We start from the raw sequence: 18,045 nt of genomic DNA, 5'->3' as shown, positions 1-18,045 counted from the left end.
ATTGAGAAAATGTAGAGTTTGAAATTTGGTGGGCATCAAATTTGGAAAATTTTGAGGCTATGGAATTTGGAGGATTTGTAGTTTGAAGAATTTTCAGAATTTAGAATCTGGAGAACTTTAAATTTGGAGAATTTGGAATTTGGAGGGGTTTAGACTCTGCAGACTTGGTCCCTTCAATGTCGAGTTGCAGAGAGTTTACTGTCCTTCAATTAATAAGTTTTCTAGTGCCAAATTTTTAAAGTTTTAATTTGGAGAATTTGGAATTAATAAAATACGGAATTAAGAGTATTTAGAACATGGATAGTTAGGAATCTGGAGAATTTGAAATTTAGAGAATTCGGAATTTGTATGGTTTGGAAAATTGGGAAAGCGAAATTTTGCGAATTCGTGTTTTAAAGAATTTGGAATTAGGAGAATTTGGAATTGTGCGAGTATGAAATTGAGATAATGAAGAGTCCGAAATTTGAAGAATATGGAATTTGGAGGATTTGTAATTTGAAGAATTTGCTGATTTTTTAATCTGGTCGGTTTGGAATACTGGGAATTTGAAATTTTGAAAATTTGTGATTTAAAGGATTTGGAATAAGGAGAATTTGGAATTTCGAGTGTATGAAATTGAGAGAATATCCGAAATTTGTTGGACATCAAATTTAGAAAATGGGGAGCAAATTGAATTTGGAGAATTTGTCATTTGAAGAATTTGCAGAATTTAGAATCTGGAGAACTTGAAATTCGGAGGATTTGGAATTTGGAGGGGTTTAGACTCTGAAGAATTCACGCCTTTGGCTGGTTCGCCTAACAAATTCGTGGCTATGGTGATGGTGATTTCCTATGGGATTGATGTTCTATATAAGAGTGAATTAACAGTTCTATAAATCGATGGTCCCTTCAGTATCGAGTTTAAGAGAGTTCACTATCGTTCAATAAATTAATTTTCTTTGCTAAATTTTCCAGTTGTTAATTTGAAGAATTTGGCATTACGAGAATTTGGAATTTGGAGAATTTCAAATCTGGAAAACGTTCATTTTGGAAATTTGAGAGTTGGGAATCTGGAGAATTTGGAATTAAGAGAGTTTAGAATTTGAAGAATTTGTGATTTAAAAGATTTGTGATTTGAAGAATTTGGGGTTTCGAGAGAATGAAATATAAAGAATTTGGATTCTGAGTGCTTGAAATTTGTAGAGTTGAAAATTATGAATTTGGAATTCAGAGAGTTAGGAATCTTGAGATTTTGAAATATGGAGAATTTGGAATTTACAAAGTTTGGAACTTGAAGAATTTGTGAATTAAAGGATTTGTGATTTGAAGAATTTGGGGCTTCGAGAGTATGAAATAAAAAGAATTTGGAATCTGAGAGCTTTATTTTTGCTATAATTTGAAAAATTTGGAGAATATGGAATTTGGAGAATTTGGATCCTGGTGAATATAGAATCTGGAGAATTTTTTTTCCTTGATTTGTTTTCCATCGATCTTGTTTTCTGTGCTAGGCACCAATGCTACCGACACCAGGGAGGCAGCTCCCACACCTGAACCCTACATATCAACCCATCAACTCATGAACCGGGGTCCAACGGCTTTACCTTACTTCCGAAGAAAGGCGTGATCAGAGATGTTATGCCTCAGAACATCCCGGCAGCACCGACAGGGATTGAACCCAGGCCTGCTGGGGTGAGAGGTAATCACGCTTACCACTACACCACCGGCGCTGCTAGAATCTGGAGAAATTGCTATTTGAATAATGTTGAATTTGGAGGGTTTCGAATCTGGAGATTTTGCAATTTGTTGCTTGGTGCTTCAGCTTTCGGCTGGTTTGCCTATAAATTAGTGGCTACTGTGATAGTTGGGATCTTTGTCCTATAATTCTTAATTTTTATTTTTAAAGCTTTATTACGGTAAGTTAACTGTTCTATAACTCGTTGATCCCTTCAATATCGAGTTATAGAGAGTTCACTGTCACTGCTAAATTTTTCAATTGTTAATTTGTAGAATTTGGAATTCAGAAAATCTGTCATTTAAAGCATTTTTTTTAATCTAGATAACTTACAATTAGGAGAATTCAGAAATTGGAGAGTTGAGAATCAGGAGAATTTAAAATTTTGAGGGTTTGGAATCTGGAGCGATTGTGATTTAAAGAATTTAGAATTTTCGAAAGTTCGAAATTTGGAGAAATCTGGAATCTGAGAAATTGGAATTTGAAAAGCTCAAAATATTGAGGATCAAGATTGTGGACAATTTGCAGAATATAGAATTTGGAGAATTTAATGATAGGAGCATTTCGAATTAAGAAAAAATAGAATTAGCACACTAAGATTTTGTTTTCATGTTCGGTAAATTTTACCGAAAGCAGAACAGCTGAACGTTCGGTTAAACTTTGACCTTCATTTTAAAGTCCATTGAATTAAAAAATAGTTACAAAACATGTTTCACCTTGTTTAAACGAACCAATCTTGTCATTTTTTTTGTAGATTTAGTTTCAAAGTAACTGAAAAGCAATTGAATTAAATTGCATAAATTTTACCGAAAAGTTTAGCTGTTCAGATTTCGGTAAAATAACGGCGCCGGTGGTGTAGTGGTAAGCGTGATTACCTCTCACCCCAGCAGGCCTGGGTTCAATCCCAGTCGGCGCCGCCGGGATGTTCTGAGCCATAACATCTCTGATCACGCCTTCGGATGGGAAGTAAAGCCGTTGGTCCCCGGTTCATGAGTTGATGGGTCGATAGGTAGGGTCCAGAAGTGGGAGCTGCCTTCCTGACACGTCGGTAGCATTGGTGCTCAGCACGGAAAACAAGATCGACGGAAAAAACAAACCAAAGGAAAAAGATTTCGGTAAAAATTGCCGAGGTCGGCGATAATTTCTAAGTGCGAGGAGCATTTAGAATTTGCAGAATTTGAAGGATTTAGAATTGGTCAAACCTGCAAGGTGAAATTTTTTAAAATTTGAGAGTTTGGAACTAGGAGAATTCACAATATTCTGCAATTTGGAGAATTCGAAAATTTGATGGTTTTAAATAAGAAGAATTTGGAATTGGGAGAGTTTATTAATTGATATATTTGAAAATTAAGTGAATTTAGTGAATTTGGAGTTTCGAGATTTTGTAGCTTGGAGAATTTGTAATCGGGAGAACTTGAAAATTTGCAGAGTTAGGAATTCTGAGATTTTCAATGTTATAAAATTTGGAAAATATGGAATTTGTAGCATTTTGAATTGGGAGAATTTTTAATTTGAAGGATTCAGAATAAGGTGAATTTGGAATTTGGAAGTTTGGATTCCGGATCGTTTGGAATTTGGAATTTGAAAATTTGATGTATTTATAATTAGGTTACTTTGTAATTTGGAGGATTCGGAATTTTATGAATTTGGGATTTTAAGAGTTTGGAATGTGGAAATATGGAACTTGGAGTGTTTGGAATTTTAATAATATGGAAATTGGATAATTTGAAATTTGGAGCATTTAAAATCTGGATAACTTGCAATTTGAAGAATTTTTAAGCTGATGAGTCATGGTCATTTGTAATTTGGATAATTCGGAATTCGGAGGATTTGGAATGTTGAGAATTTGGAATCTGGAGAGATTGTGATGTAAAGGATTTAGAATTTGGTTTAATGACGAAGGTTTGAAATTTGGAAAAACAAATAATATAGGAGTTTCGAAATATTGAGGCTTCGGATTTTGGAAAATTTGGAGAATATGGAATTTGGTGAATTTGTAAATTGGAGCGTTGTAATTTTGGAGAATATAGAATAAGGAAAATTTGTATTTTGAATACTTTAGAAATTTGAGAGTTTGGAATCAGAGTATTCGCAATTTGTTGCTCGTTTCTTTATGAAAGAATCTTTAAGTCTTTGGCTAGTTTCCTATGAATTCGCAATTTGGAAAATTCAAAAATTGGATGAATTGGAATACACTGAAACCTCCGATTTTGAGAAACTGGAATACACTATGAAATACCCCTCAATATGGGTATTTTTTAATCAGAGTGACGTGTAGCAACCAAAAATCCATGTCTGACGCCATTTTGAAATCCAAGATGGTGGCTTCCGGTTACAGAAAAACATGGAAATGAAATTCTGTCAAATACCTTACAATATGGGTATTTTTGGAATCGAAGTGACGTGTAGGAACCGGAAATTGATGTCTGACGCCATTTCGAAATCCAAGAGGGTGGCTTCCGGTTACAGATATATTGGAAAATACTGTGAAATATCCCACAATATGGGTAACTTTGAAGTCGGATTGATGTGTAGGGACCGGAAATTCATGTCTGTCACCATTTTGATATCCACGATGGTGGCTTTCGGTTACAGAAAAACTTGCAAATTCTGTAAACTACCCCACAATATGGATATTTTTGGGAGCGAAATGGCCTGTAGGGTCCAGAAATCGATGTTTGATGCTATTTTGAAATGCAAGATCGCGGCTTCCGGTTACAGAAAAACTTGGAAATTCCGTCAAATTCCTCACAATATAGGTATTTTTGGAATCGAAGTGACTTTAAGGGATCAGAAATTGATGCCAGACGCCATTTTCAAATCCAAGATGTCCGCTTCCGGTTAGAGAAAAGCTTGGAAATTCTGTCAAATACCCTAAATCATGGGTATTTTTGGAATCGGTTTGACAAGAAGGAACCGGAAATTGATGCCTGACGCCATTTTTATCCAAGATGGTGGAAGGATGTCACCCAGATTAAAAAAAAACACCCATATTGTGGGGTATTTGGCAGTATTTCCCAGTATTTCTCTAACTTGATTTTGCCATCTTGGATTTAAAAATGGCGCCAGACATCGATTTCCGGTTCGTACACGTCACTCCAATTCCAAAAATACCCATATTGTGGGGTATTTTTTTTTTCAGAATTTCCAAGTTTTTTCTGTATCCGGAAGCCGCCGGTCATTACACGTCAATCCGATTTCAAAGATACCCAAATTGTTGGGTATTTCACAGTATTTTCAAATTTATCTGTAACCGGAAGGTGAAATTGGAATTTGGAAGTTTGGAATCCGGAGCGTTTGGAGTTTTAAGAATTTTGAATTTGGAGAGTTTGGGATTTGGAGAATTTGGATTTTTGCAGAATTTTGAACTGGGGTCATCCTCAAAAAAGATCACAGAACATTAAGAAGCAAACAATCTGAACCTAAAGAATATGAATATGGAAAACATGCTGACGACATTCGAAAGAATAGCAAAAGGCTTTGATTATGAATTTTGCTAATAAATGTCTGGAGAAAGTTTGGAGGCATTCGGAGCATGTCAAAGTATACTTGGAATCTGGTGAACTAGGAATTTCGAGAGTTTGAAGTTTGGCAAATTTGCAATCGGGAGAACTTGGAATTTACAAAGCTAGGAATTCTTTCCAAATATGGAATTTGCAGCATTTTGAATAAGAAGAATTTGTTATTTGAAGGATTCGGAGCCTCCCTTAGCTCAGTCGGTAAAGGCGTAGCTTCAAAGCAAGGCCATGCTGGAGGTGGCTGGGTTCAATTCCCGGTCCGTTCTAGGAATTTTTCGGGTTGGAAAATTTCTCGACTTCCCTGGGCATAGAAGTATGATTGGACTTGCCACACAATTATACCAATGCAAAAAGGGTACAGGCATCGAAAGCTCTCAATTAATAACTGTGGAAGTGCATCTAGAACACTAAGTTGAGAGCACGCTATAAACTAATATGCGATATGCAACAAGCTTGAAATCCGAAGAAGAAGAAGGATTCGAAATTTGGAGAAATTGGAATTTGAAGAGTTTAGTTGGCTAGTTCATCTCCGTTCAAAAATTTGGAATTTTAAGAATTTAGAATTCAGAGAATTAGAGAATTCGTAATTTGAAATTAAGGTCATCCGCAAAAAGATCACTGAACATTGAGAAGCAAACAACCTGAACCTAAAGAATATGTGGAAATCATGCGGAACGCATTCGAAACAACTTCAAAAGGCTTTGATTACGAATTATGCTTTAAGTGTCTGGATAAAGTTTGGAGGCATTTAGAGCATGTCCAGAGACGTTTTTAAGAAATCCTAATGTCATCCGACCCAGAAACCATCAAAAGGAGGCGTACAGGACACCGGGAGAAAAACCAAAAGACACCAGAAGCCGACATCCGGAGAAAAATGTATCCGGGGAACTTTCGTAAAATATTTGGAAGAAGTTCGAAGCAAACCGAGATCAAGCTGCGTTCGGAACAATTGCAGTGAAAATCTAGATGAAATATTGAAGAAATCCCAAAAGAAATACCAGAAGTAATGTGGACACAGCCAAGGAATCCCCAAGGAAATCAAGCAACATCTGCAGGTATCATAAGGGAGTCTAGAGGACATAAGCAGCTAATCGAAGAAAGATCAAAAGATATCTGAGTTGTCCGAGAAAGTCCAGAGGATGCTCAGAGACGAGCCATGTAACGTGTGTAGATCACCTTTTCGGGATGTAAGATCTACCACCAGGCATGGAAAATCATTTGCATTCATTTTATGCATTCATTTGCCTCTAACTTTTTTCATCAACAGCATTCCGCAAAATAATGTATAGAGCTTTTGTAGGTTTTGTTATTAACTACATCTTTTGCCTGTAATTCAAATCTATATCTCTTATGCATCACAAATTAGAGCGGGCAGAACTTGTTACTGTTATTCAGTGAATGTAAAATACATTCACTGAAAAACAGTCGTGGATTCTGTTCGCTCTGATTTGTCATGCATAAGAGATACGGATTTGAATTGTTAACAAAAGTTGTAGGTAATAACAAAACCTACAAAAGCTCCATACATTATTTTGCGGAATTCTGTAGATAAAAAAAGTTAGGGGCAAATGAATGTAAATGAATGCAAATGATTTTCCATGGCTGTCTGGCACATCGAACTCTGGCCCTAAGCCCTCATTGTTGATGGTTATAAACCTCGGTTTTGAGTTTGTATACAAGAAAATGATAAAAACACGGTTTCCGCTTGTATTTCCTACGAAGAAAACCCATTTTGATTGCTGATAAGGTACATATTTGAAGAGATCCCAGAATTTCCCAGAGATACGAAACATCATCATTGAATGAGGATTCATGTGAAATCTAACGCAAGCTCAAGAAACTTTTCAGTAAGACCCTAGGCACATTTTGCAGATTATAAAAATGCTAATTCAAGATGATTGGAAGTAAATTAAGCGTACCTACTTATCGTACTGCTTATGAACGAAGTGAAAGTTGTCTTTCAAAAACTGTCGTCACAACATGCATAGAATCAAAACTCACAAAATTTGATGACGACTCACTAAAACATTGGTGCCCCTTCCATTATCGCATATAAAGCACTTGTCTTTACGGTAATCATACAAAACATTACCAGCCTGCCGTGTACATGAAAACATATTTTTGGCCAAAGCTGCACCAATTTGCACGCCTTAGAGCTATAACCTTCAAGTCTAGTGCCATCACAAGTCCCCGAGTATTGGCTGTTGGCAGCAGCGTGCGGCGTCTGCCAGTTTAGCTAAATTTGCATCGCTCAATGTATGGGAGTGTTGTGTCGAGTATGAGCACCAAACACTCAGTAATCTATTAGACTTTATCTGGAACACCTCCAGCACCAGCAGCAGCAGCAGGGGGTGTAAAGTGCAACTCTGAGCTGGAGAAAAATGTGCATGTAAAACATTGGTTCACACGGAGAAGAGGTACGTCATATATAGTCATCTATCTATTCTAGCCGGTAACAGCAGGCAACGTTGCATCACACAGTCAAGGGAAATTACGACACCATCAGGTCAAACATGTGCCGGGCAATGGGGGAGGGGAGTCGGTGGAGTGCGGAGGTTCGATTCGACTGAAAGTTGCCATTCCTGGTGTCGGGATTGAATTTCAAGGCATCAGGCGCACACATGCACAGATCAAGTTCGATGGAAATTAGATGGAAATTTATGGATGCCACACGTGAATGTGGTATTGTGACTGTGTTTGCGTGTACGTGTGTGTGTGTGTGTGTGTGTGGTTTCAGTAACCGATGTCGAATAAAATGCAGCCGTTTTAGATTTTTGGGAAAATGCAGCCCTGAAATTCGGTTTCTGGAATTTGAAGCTCGTCCAATGAAATGCTTTGAGCTGAAATATAGATGAGCGTTTAGCTTTTAATTAAAATCTAACTTTCACACTAGTTTAAATGCAACTTTATACGGACGGAATCGGGAATGCTTTTTTTCCGTCTAAATAAGCAAACAACCATTCAACTTTCAAAGGATGTCAAACAAACGTTAAATCTTGCTCATTACTTTTTTCTTTCGGCGTGCGTGAAATTTAACATGAAAGAGGAACCATTTCCAGCGTGTAACGCTAATTGATACTAATAACTGTTAAAATTAATTTCCGTTCTCGTTACGGTACGATGGTGATGGGGCGTGCCAAATTCTTGACTCATTTATCCATGCCCAAGACGACGATCGGTGGCGATGAAGATAGAGATAAGGTTCAAAAATGATTTCCTTTCTGCGCCTTGCTGGAGGAGTTGTAGGTAAAACTTGTAGCGTGTTCAAGCTTGGTCGAAGAATCCACCAATCCATAAATTGTGCAGGGTTATCCAATTAATCCTTATTACAGGCTTCCTGCTTCCGGAAACAACGTGTTGAGTTCTTAAGTACCGTCGAGCGATAATCTATGGGAGCAATTTTTGATATTGATTGTACCGGAGTAGGAGGCGTGACTAAGCGGTTTTCGACAGGGGAAAGAAGATGAAATGCGAACCGATTTGGAAATTGGTGACAAATTGCGCTATGGAGATTGTGAAGCACGATTATTTGTCATGTTAAAGTGATTTGCTGGACTAAGTTGTTAAGTTTTTTTTTTTTTTGATTTACGGTTTAGCTTCTTGCAGTCAATTTAATTGTTTGTAAGGAACATACCGTAAAACGGGGTATCTTTGATAATGCGGGTAACTTTGATAGTATAATGTAAAGTTTAAATTTAGTCGCTGCGCTTTTTCCAAACTAGAAACATTGGTTCGATATTGTAGCTTAGGGTATTTCCGTTGATATCGTATACTGTTTTTATATAATATGTGTTACATATTTTACAAACATATTAAAAAACAATTTTCGTATTTTCGCCTGTTTGAAAAAGCACTGAAACCATCAATTATTAAATGGATTTCCTATACAGCCATCACAAATTCAATGTAGTATTCTTATTGCCTATGATATGTTCTGATTATATACTCATTCAAAGTTTCATATTTAAAGAACTAAATTGTTTGAGTTTCACCCATTTTTTCTACATTCATCGAGCATTATCAAAGTAACCCCAAATAAAAAAAACTGAACCAAATTAATTTACATAATAATTTGATTTATTAAATAATGAGAGATCTTCAGAACAGCCATTAGGCAGCCAGAAGAATTGCAAAATATGCAGGTATCGGGTTAGAAAGCAGATAGCGGATTTTGTTTTAGTTAGTTGATAAGTGACACAAGGTCGAAGACGGTCCTGCGAGACCAAGATTTTTATTGTAATTCGTGTTGTAGTTTGTATCGTTGTCCGTAATCTGCACCAACGATTGACGTGCCCATCGCTGATCCGTTCCCTGTCGACCAGGCATCCACCAATTGAGTTGAACACCAACAATCTACAGCTAAGGTGTTCACTACCTCCGAAGTTACTCCAGCAAAGGTCCAGGTAATTCTACAGTCGTGATTTGATTTATTGAAAAAATAAAGGTTTACAGTATAATAAGTAACTAACCAAAAGAATTTCCAAAATATAAAGAGAATATTTTGCAGGTCAATTAATATCCAGGGAACATTATGCAAGTATTTGATCAGTTGAAGGTCTGTGATTTGTGATTTGAATTACTAGACCGTTAGAGATCTTCAGAACAATGTTCGATCAATTTAAAATCACACTAAGTAGGTCTTTGATCAGCTAAAGGTCTTTAAAAATGTCTGATCAACCTAATTTCTTGCGATGATATCGGAGATACATGATTTGAATTATTGAACAATTAGAGATCTGCAAAAAAATTACTTATCATACAGAAGAATTACTGAAATATTCAGAGAATATTATGCTAACCTATGATCTTCTGAAAGTCATTGGAATAATTTCTGATAACTCAACGCTTAAGAGAATTTCTAAGCGCCATGATGTTTGATTTACAGAACAATTAGAGATTATTAAAAATAACTAGGGTGAAGCACTACTTCGACTTACTCGTCAAAAATAATGAAGACAAACAGTAAAGTCCAAACTTCATGATAAAATTCTTGCTGGCGAGTGTAACTTCATCGCATAATCCGGGAGAAGGGATACTTTTCGGGAACGATTGAGCTTCCACCTGTTTCCAATAGATGAAATTCCCCCTATAGAGGATGTCACTTGTTGAACTTGTTGATCCAACGCCAGAGTAGAACCTCGTTGCAATAATCGCACAACAAAACTATCGAAAGATAAACAAATTTTGATGTTTAACTTTTTCCGGGCAACTTTGCTACCATTACTGCCGTTATAAAACTAATCGGCATAGGTTCAAGCAAAATGGCTTCAGATAAATTTAATTCAGTCTGCAAATTGTTTCATGAAATCTGCTTCAATACATAGCGATTTCATGAAAGCAAAACAGCTCTTCACAAATTCTTCTTCTTCTTCTTCTTCGCATTTCAAGCTTATTGCAGATCGCATATCAGCTTATTGCGTGATCTCAACTTAGTGTTCTAGATGTACTTCCACAGTTATTAATTGAGAGCTTTTCGATGCCTGTACCATTTTTGCATTAGTATAATTGTGTGGCAAAAGTCCAATCATACTTCTATGCCCAGTGAAGTCGAGAAATTTTCCAACCCGAAAAATTCCTAGACCGGACCGGGAATCGAACCCAGCCACCTCAGCACGGTCTTGCTTTGTAGCAGCGCCTTTACCGACTGAGCTAAGGGAGGCCCCTTCACAAATGGCTTATGGAAAACTAATGTTTATGCTATCGCCATATTGTTATTATTCTTTTTTTTTTCTAAAATCACCGTTTTTCGAAGACAGACTCATTTCTTTCGATCTTCCGACGCACATTTCACATTAGATTTAATCTGGCACCTTAAACTAGGCCACAGTATGAGGACTGTTCATCATGATCAACGAGCCGAATGATAACGCTATGGCAGTGGAAGGTAATAATGATATAATCTTCTTCCTTTTTTTCATGACAAACAGCCCGTGCGACACAGCTCACTTGGTGCGGTAGACGGAAACGACCAAATTGTTAGTAAGCTGCTTCACCAAGTAAAGCCGAAGATGATTCACGTGTGTTAAATAATGGGATTTTGTTGTTGTTATGCCTTTTCTCGATTCCGATCAAGCTATGTCCTCAACCATGTATATTGCAACAAAGCAGGCAAGCAGTATACACTGAAACCTCCGTTAAGAAGTCTTTTTTACGCAGTATTCAAAATACGTCCCTCTTTTTACGGAGTAAATCACAAATAAAAAGTTTTCTTTTTACGAAGCAAATTCCAAATAACGAGTTTTTTTTTGCGATTTTGGGAATGTAGGAAAAACTATTAAATACTCCACAAAAAGGGTATTTTTGGAATCAGGGTTACGTGTTGAACTGTACAAACATAGATTTATAGTTCCTACACGTCACCCTGATTCCAAAAATACCCATATTGTGGGGTATTGACAGTATTTTCCAGTTTTTCATGAACCGGGTGCCACCATCTTGGATTTCAAAATGGCGTCAGGCATGGATTTCCCGTACCCAACGTATTTGATATTATTTTCCAGGTTTTCTGTACCCGGATGCCACTATCTTGGATTTCAAAATGGCGTCAAACATCGATTTACGGTCCCTACACGTCACCCTGATTCCAAAAATACCAATATTGTGGGGTATTGACAGTATTTTCCAGTTTTTCATGAACCGCATACCACCATCTTGGATTTCAAAATGGTGTCAGGCATTGATTTCCGGTTCCTACATGTCACTCCGATTCTAAAAATACCCATATTGTGGGGTATTTGACAATATAAAACCTTTTTTTACGAAGTAAATCCCAAACAACAATTCGATTTACGAACCCCCGGTTTGGTTCGTAAATGGAGGTTCCAGTGTGTCAGTATCCTTTTCCACTCGGATCGAGCTTTGTTGCAGAGAGAGTTTGTCGTGGCAGTCGTAACAAGCGTTTTGTCTGTATCGTTGGTTGCTTTATGTTTTTGAATTCGCTGATCATGATTGATGTTTTCTAGCGAACTTAACAAGCGCCCAAGGTAAATGGCACAACTTTGGTTTTTATGTATGTCAAATTGCTTTTATTGTAGTTTAAATATGGGTTTCAAATGGTTCTCAATGCAGTCGTCATTTAACTGTATTGCAGCAAGTCAATCTTGAAGTGTTTAGAAAATACACTCTTCAGAACCTTCTGCAGGGTGGGCCAACTAGACGGATTCTAGTCATAATATGGCTTTGGTGGATGTAATAAAGACACAGCTGCCTTTTTTCCCTTGATTTGTTTTCCTTCTTCTTTCCTTTATTTAACGTCGGTCTCTGTTCCGCAATCTAGTGCCAATCACCGACGGACATCGATTGCCATCCATTGACGGCAATCGAATGTGCAGGAAGGCAGCTTCCACACCTGCGAAAGATATCGCACCCATTCAACACACATGGGCCGGGACCAACGGCTTTACTTCCCTTCCGAAGGAAGACGTGACCAGAGATTTTTATGCCTCAGAAAAATCCCACCGACCTCGGCTGGGATTGAACCCAGACCCATCGGGGTGTTAGAAAGCAGTCACGCTTACCACTACACCACCGGCGCCGGCGGCTGATTTGTTTTCCGTCGATCTTGTTTTCCGTACCGAGTACCAACGCACAGTGGTCCAGAATGCAGATTTAGGTGGAATGATATGTGTTGAGCCTGAAATTGAAGCTTTAGACTAAAAGTATCCGCTACAAAGTTGTTTCTTATAGTTAGGCCCTCATTTCTATGACAATGAATTCTAGGGTGGTTCCTATTATCATTAAAATCAAAAATCTAACTTTTTTGTTTGAATAAATCAAGGTATACATTTTTCGGCAAAGTTATAGCTGAGCTAATTTCAAGCAACTTTGATGAAAATAACTTTTTTGTATCTCTTAAATTGGCCGATTTAGAGCTATTTTCTTGAATTGAGTTAGGGTGGCTCTTAAACAAACAGTTGTTTTGCTCTAGTTTTCTTATTTCAAATTTCTCAGCAAAGGTGCCTTGAAATAACTTTTAGATCTTAAGAAGGCGCAAATTTTTGCTACAGAAAACTTGTCAATATCTTTCGCCGATCAAGAGTTTTTGAAGTTTTTATACTAAAAATATGCACTTTTCAAATGTTAATATCTCTGGTTGAGTCAAACAAAATTTTTTTTATAGCATTTAAAGGGCGTATGTTATTCTCAATAATATGAAAAAATTGGAGGCATGTTATATTTTAAACTCCTTTAAAATCAATTTAAATTTATTCATATGTTTTACTATATTTGGGTATATCTTTTTTATTAGAAGAGATACAGGCATCAAATCCAGCTATAAAACATTCGTCCCAAAGAGTTTTAAAAGTCTCTAGAAGATGACTTTCATGATAAATTTCTCACCTTTGCTGAGAAATTCAAAATAAGAAAACTAGAGCAAAACAACTGTTTTTTTTAAGAGCCACCCTAACCCATTTCTTGAGAATAGCTCTAAATCGGCCAATTTAAGAGATACAAAACAGTTGTTCTTTACAAAGTTGCTTGAAATTAGCTCAGCTATAACTTTGCCGAAAAATGTATACCTTAATTTATTCAAACAAAAAAGTTAGATTTTTGATTTTAATGATAATAGCAACCACCCTAGAATTCATTGTCATAAAAATGAGGGCCTAACTATAAGGAACAACTTTGTAGAAGAGACTTTTAGTCTAAAGCTTCAATTTCAGGCTCAAAACATATCGTTCCACCAAAATCTGCCTTCTGGACCACTGTGCAATGCTACCGACGACAGGGTGGCAGCTCTTACACCTGGACCCTACCAATCGACCCATCAACTCATGATCCGGCGACCAACGGCTTACTTCCCGTGATCAGAGATTGTATGCCTCAGAACATCCCGGTGGCGCCGACTTGGATTGAACCCAGGCCTTTTGGGGGTAAGAGGCAACCCGAACAAAGCTGGAGATCAAATTGAAATCAAAATTTGCTTTTATGGTGTAACTTATTTTGAATACTCCAGTTGATATCATTTCGGTTGACTTAACGGTTTACACAGCAAAAATGAGTGCAACATTTTACACTGTTGAATCAAACGGAAAATTAATCCTGCTTTCAATGAAATAAATTTGATTACAGATTTTGCATTCATAATGTATAACTGAGTACGGGCAGCGGCGCCGGTGGTGTAGTGGTAAGCGTGATTACCTCTCACTTCAGCAGGCCTGGGTTCAATACCAGTCAGCGCCGCCGGGATGTTCTGAGGCATAACATCTCTAATCACGCCTTCCTTCGGAAGGGAAGTAAAGCCATTGGTCCCCGGTTCATGAGTTGATGGGTCGATAGGTAGGGTCCAGGTGTGGGAGCTGCCTCTCTGGAGTCGGTAGCATTGGTGCTCAGCACGGAAAACAAGATCGACGGAAAACAAATCAAGGAAAAAAACTGAGTACGGGCCTGGCGTAAATGGTTAGCATCCATGCTTCACGCTGAAAGACTTGAGCTCAAATCTCACCCCGGTCAAGTTAAAAATAACCTAAAATGTGTTAACAACGTTGCCAGATTGTTAACATGATTATCGGTTTCAAATGATTAAAAAATCGGTATTTATCGATATTCACTATTTTAATTAATTTTATTTTTTTCAAACTTTTGGCCTAACATCAAACTTTCCATGTAAGTCGGAAGAAACTTCTGGGAAATATTTGAATTAGTCTCTTTATGACACCGACAAAACTTCCAAAGGAAGAATAAAGAATATCTTGTGGAGAAAGTTTGAAGGAAGTTCAAAAAATATCTAAAAAAACATCGGATGGGGATCTTCCTAGGCAAATATTGAGAAAATTCTTACTTAAATTTCTAGAAACTTTCGGAACAAATCCAGAAGTCAGAAAAGTTTGGAAATCGGAAGCCAATCCTGGAGGAGTCATTTCCAGGAGAAGTTAGGAGAAGCTCGGAAAAACCTTCCAATAAGTCGGAAAAAAAACTACGGAGAGTGACTTATGGAGAAACTTCCAGAGGAAGACGAAAAAAACTTCTGGGAAAACTCGATAGATACATTCGGAAGAAATTTCCAGGAGACACTTGGAGAAACTTCTTAAGGTAGATTGGAAAAAGTCGGACGCCAGAGTGCTTACGGAACAGTTGAAAGATACTTCAAGGAGAAGATGGGAAAATATCTAGAATAAATTGATTTCTGGGGGATGTAAGCACAATATTCCCTGAAGTTCGTCACAAGCTCTATTGATCCAGCAATTTTCCTGATATTCATAAAACATCCCTGAAAATCCCACAATGTCCCACAATTCCTGAATTGTTCTTCGAAATATCCCATAATTCTTCGGAACTTTTTGAAAGTTCTTGCAATTTTCCTAAAGTTAATGGGGCTGTTTTGAAGTTCTCTGATCATCCTTAAAGTACTCGTAATTTTCCTGGTTATAATGGAACTACTGGAAAATCTTTTATCTTCTTTATAAGTCCCTGAAATTTCCTTTAGCGCTTTAATTTTTTTTTACGTTGGACTACGTCTGTGATTTCCATATGGGGGTACACTTTGTGAAAAACCAAAAATGGAACATGTAGCAAAATTATGAAAGATTTAGAACGTTAAATACTCAGCTGCCCCGTGACCAATTTCAATAGTTTTATCACCAATGGACCAGAAATGTTTCTACGCATCTGTTAAATTAAAGACTTTATAATTTTTCAAAATGTCAATTTTGAAAATTTCATGAATGTGAAATTGTAGCTATAATAATTAAAATTATCACCGATTGCCTGCGAAAAGCGATTTCCCTAACACAGATTTCAAAGTTGAATTCCATCCGGTCTCACCAAACGGTGTGCTTGTATTATCTTTTCAGACTTTAGATAACCTCAACATTTTGCCTGATTCTCCCCTTTTATTCAAGGAAAAAAAGTAATATCATATGATTATACGCCACATTCATATTAAACCCTCAGGTATTATCCTACTGAAAACATCTAATGGTGATAGTCGGAGGCGAACCAGCCTAAGGCTGAAAGCCTCCTAAATAAAGCTAAATTAATTAATTAATCTAATGGTGATAGTCCCATCTTAAGTGAACCTCGCATACCGTAGAAATATCATTCAATAGCTTTATGTGTCACAGGTTTCTCATAATATCAGCATCCACATTAAGAACTTCTGCAAAGTTTTTTTAATCAGAGAGAAGCCTTATGGCCATGTTTCCATTATTGGAACTTCCGCAACCTCCAATTTTCGGGCGGTTTACGTGCATCTTGAAATGCCCTTCGAATTCTTATCACTGACTACTGGTTTTTAAAAAAATATCGAAAATAAGGAACTAGGGGTAAAAGACTAAAATGTATAGTCTTCACAGACTGGTGATGTATGAAACCATTTTTAATGGATTCTGCAGATGTTTTTCTACAAGACTGATAATATTCCAGAACGTACATTCCCGATCATAAGTTTAAAGACACCCCAAAAAAACATGACAAATTTGTTATGTTCATATCTCTGTCATGTTACATCCAATTTTCGTTCTCTTTAGATCATTTGAAAGGTATTGAATGGAAATTTCCTGGTAAGAAAACCCAAACTTACAAAATTTTTCAAAATTTACTCTGAAGAATCGTGACTGATTTTCTCAGAATTGGGTTGGCTAAGTTTTGAAATAAAAGTAGTAGTAGAACACTCATGCTAGTAGAACACTATTCATACCATTCAAATAACCTTTGGAGATCGAAAATTGAACGTTAAATAAGAGCTCATTGAACAAAACATATTTGCATGGTTTTTTGGGGGAGTCCTGAAACTTATGACGGTAGTGTATATTAACCACAATGAGGCTTTTTTAAGTAATTCATACAAAACTTAAAGAAATTTGAGTAAAATGCTCCAAAAACCCCATTCTGCACAGGACGAAACTATTTCCAGTGGATTTCTGAGACTTTTTTTCCTATAAGAATGATTATATTTTGATCTACGATTGGGCCCATCGCTAAAAATCTGCTATTTATCACGGTACTAATGGATATTTTTGGTCGCTATTGAAAATTTAGTCGATTGCAGAATTTATGTATTGGCCCAAATTAGAGGCATTTAGGCCGACATTACATCCATTTCCCCTATGTACTTGTGTTCTTTTTATTTTGCTTATTTTGTTCAACGTTTCTCTGCAACTATGGTATAGATACTGAGTTTTTACGCCGAAATCCTAAAGGAAAAGGCTTTTACCCATCATGAAATAAATAAATAAATGTTATATTGATCGTTAGAAAATAAAATCGCGTAAAAACAGAATCAGGTAAATTTGTACTGATGAATAATTAATTCAACGTATCTGCATTCACTTGCAGAAAACAGTTTTTGCGTTACTCCCAATTCTCGTCGGTAAAGATATAGATATGGTGCAAAATTTTATTTGTTTTGGCAACACTTGTTGTATTATCTACGATCACATTTATTAGTTGCGTTCAACGCATATTTTAGCAGCAATATGTTTTCAATACTTACTACTGGAACTGGTCAGGACGACGTTACCTGTAAAGAATAAACATAAGATTAATGTTAGGTGAGTCCGAATCCTTAATGCAACTACACTTTAATCTTAAGTTATAGAAAAAAATAGACTCCCCTTACAGCCAACTGCAGACCCGCAGCAATCCCTAGAGCCCAATCGAGCTTACACCAGTCAAACCACAACAATTCATTAAGCAAACCTCAACCTACGTCCCAATCAAAGTTCTGCTTTGAATGATAATTAATTCTTTCCTATGGTCGTCGTTGTCTCCAATGATAACCCCTTGGGTTTCCCCCCTTTCAAGCATCAACCACGCCGCCGCAAACGTAAGAAAGAATAACCTATATCTTGTCCCAAACACACACGGGCCCACCAC

General features: G+C 36.9%; 1 protein-coding gene across 5 annotated transcripts in view; it reads right to left on the bottom strand.

Annotated features, from left to right (window-relative positions):
* Positions 1 to 18,045, bottom strand: part of LOC135717477 (peripheral plasma membrane protein CASK-like) — an 850,957-nt gene that overhangs the window by 302,718 nt on the left and 530,194 nt on the right. The window contains exon 12 of one of the 5 annotated variants that reach the window (XM_065239578.1): positions 17,663 to 17,689. The exons of the other annotated variants lie outside the window; for them this stretch is intronic. Within the exon in view, the coding sequence (XP_065095650.1) occupies positions 17,675 to 17,689 (15 nt within the window). The 3' untranslated portion in view covers positions 17,663 to 17,674. The remainder of the gene's footprint in view (positions 1 to 17,662; positions 17,690 to 18,045) is intronic. 5 annotated transcript variants of the gene reach the window in all.

Source organism: Ochlerotatus camptorhynchus, unplaced genomic scaffold, assembly GCF_037179485.1.
Source record: "Ochlerotatus camptorhynchus isolate MF236.1 unplaced genomic scaffold, CSIRO-AGI_Acam_v1.1 ptg000056l, whole genome shotgun sequence".
In the NCBI taxonomy this organism is placed as follows: Eukaryota; Metazoa; Arthropoda; class Insecta; order Diptera; family Culicidae; genus Ochlerotatus; species Ochlerotatus camptorhynchus.
This window is presented reverse-complemented; position numbering and strand designations above follow the sequence as displayed.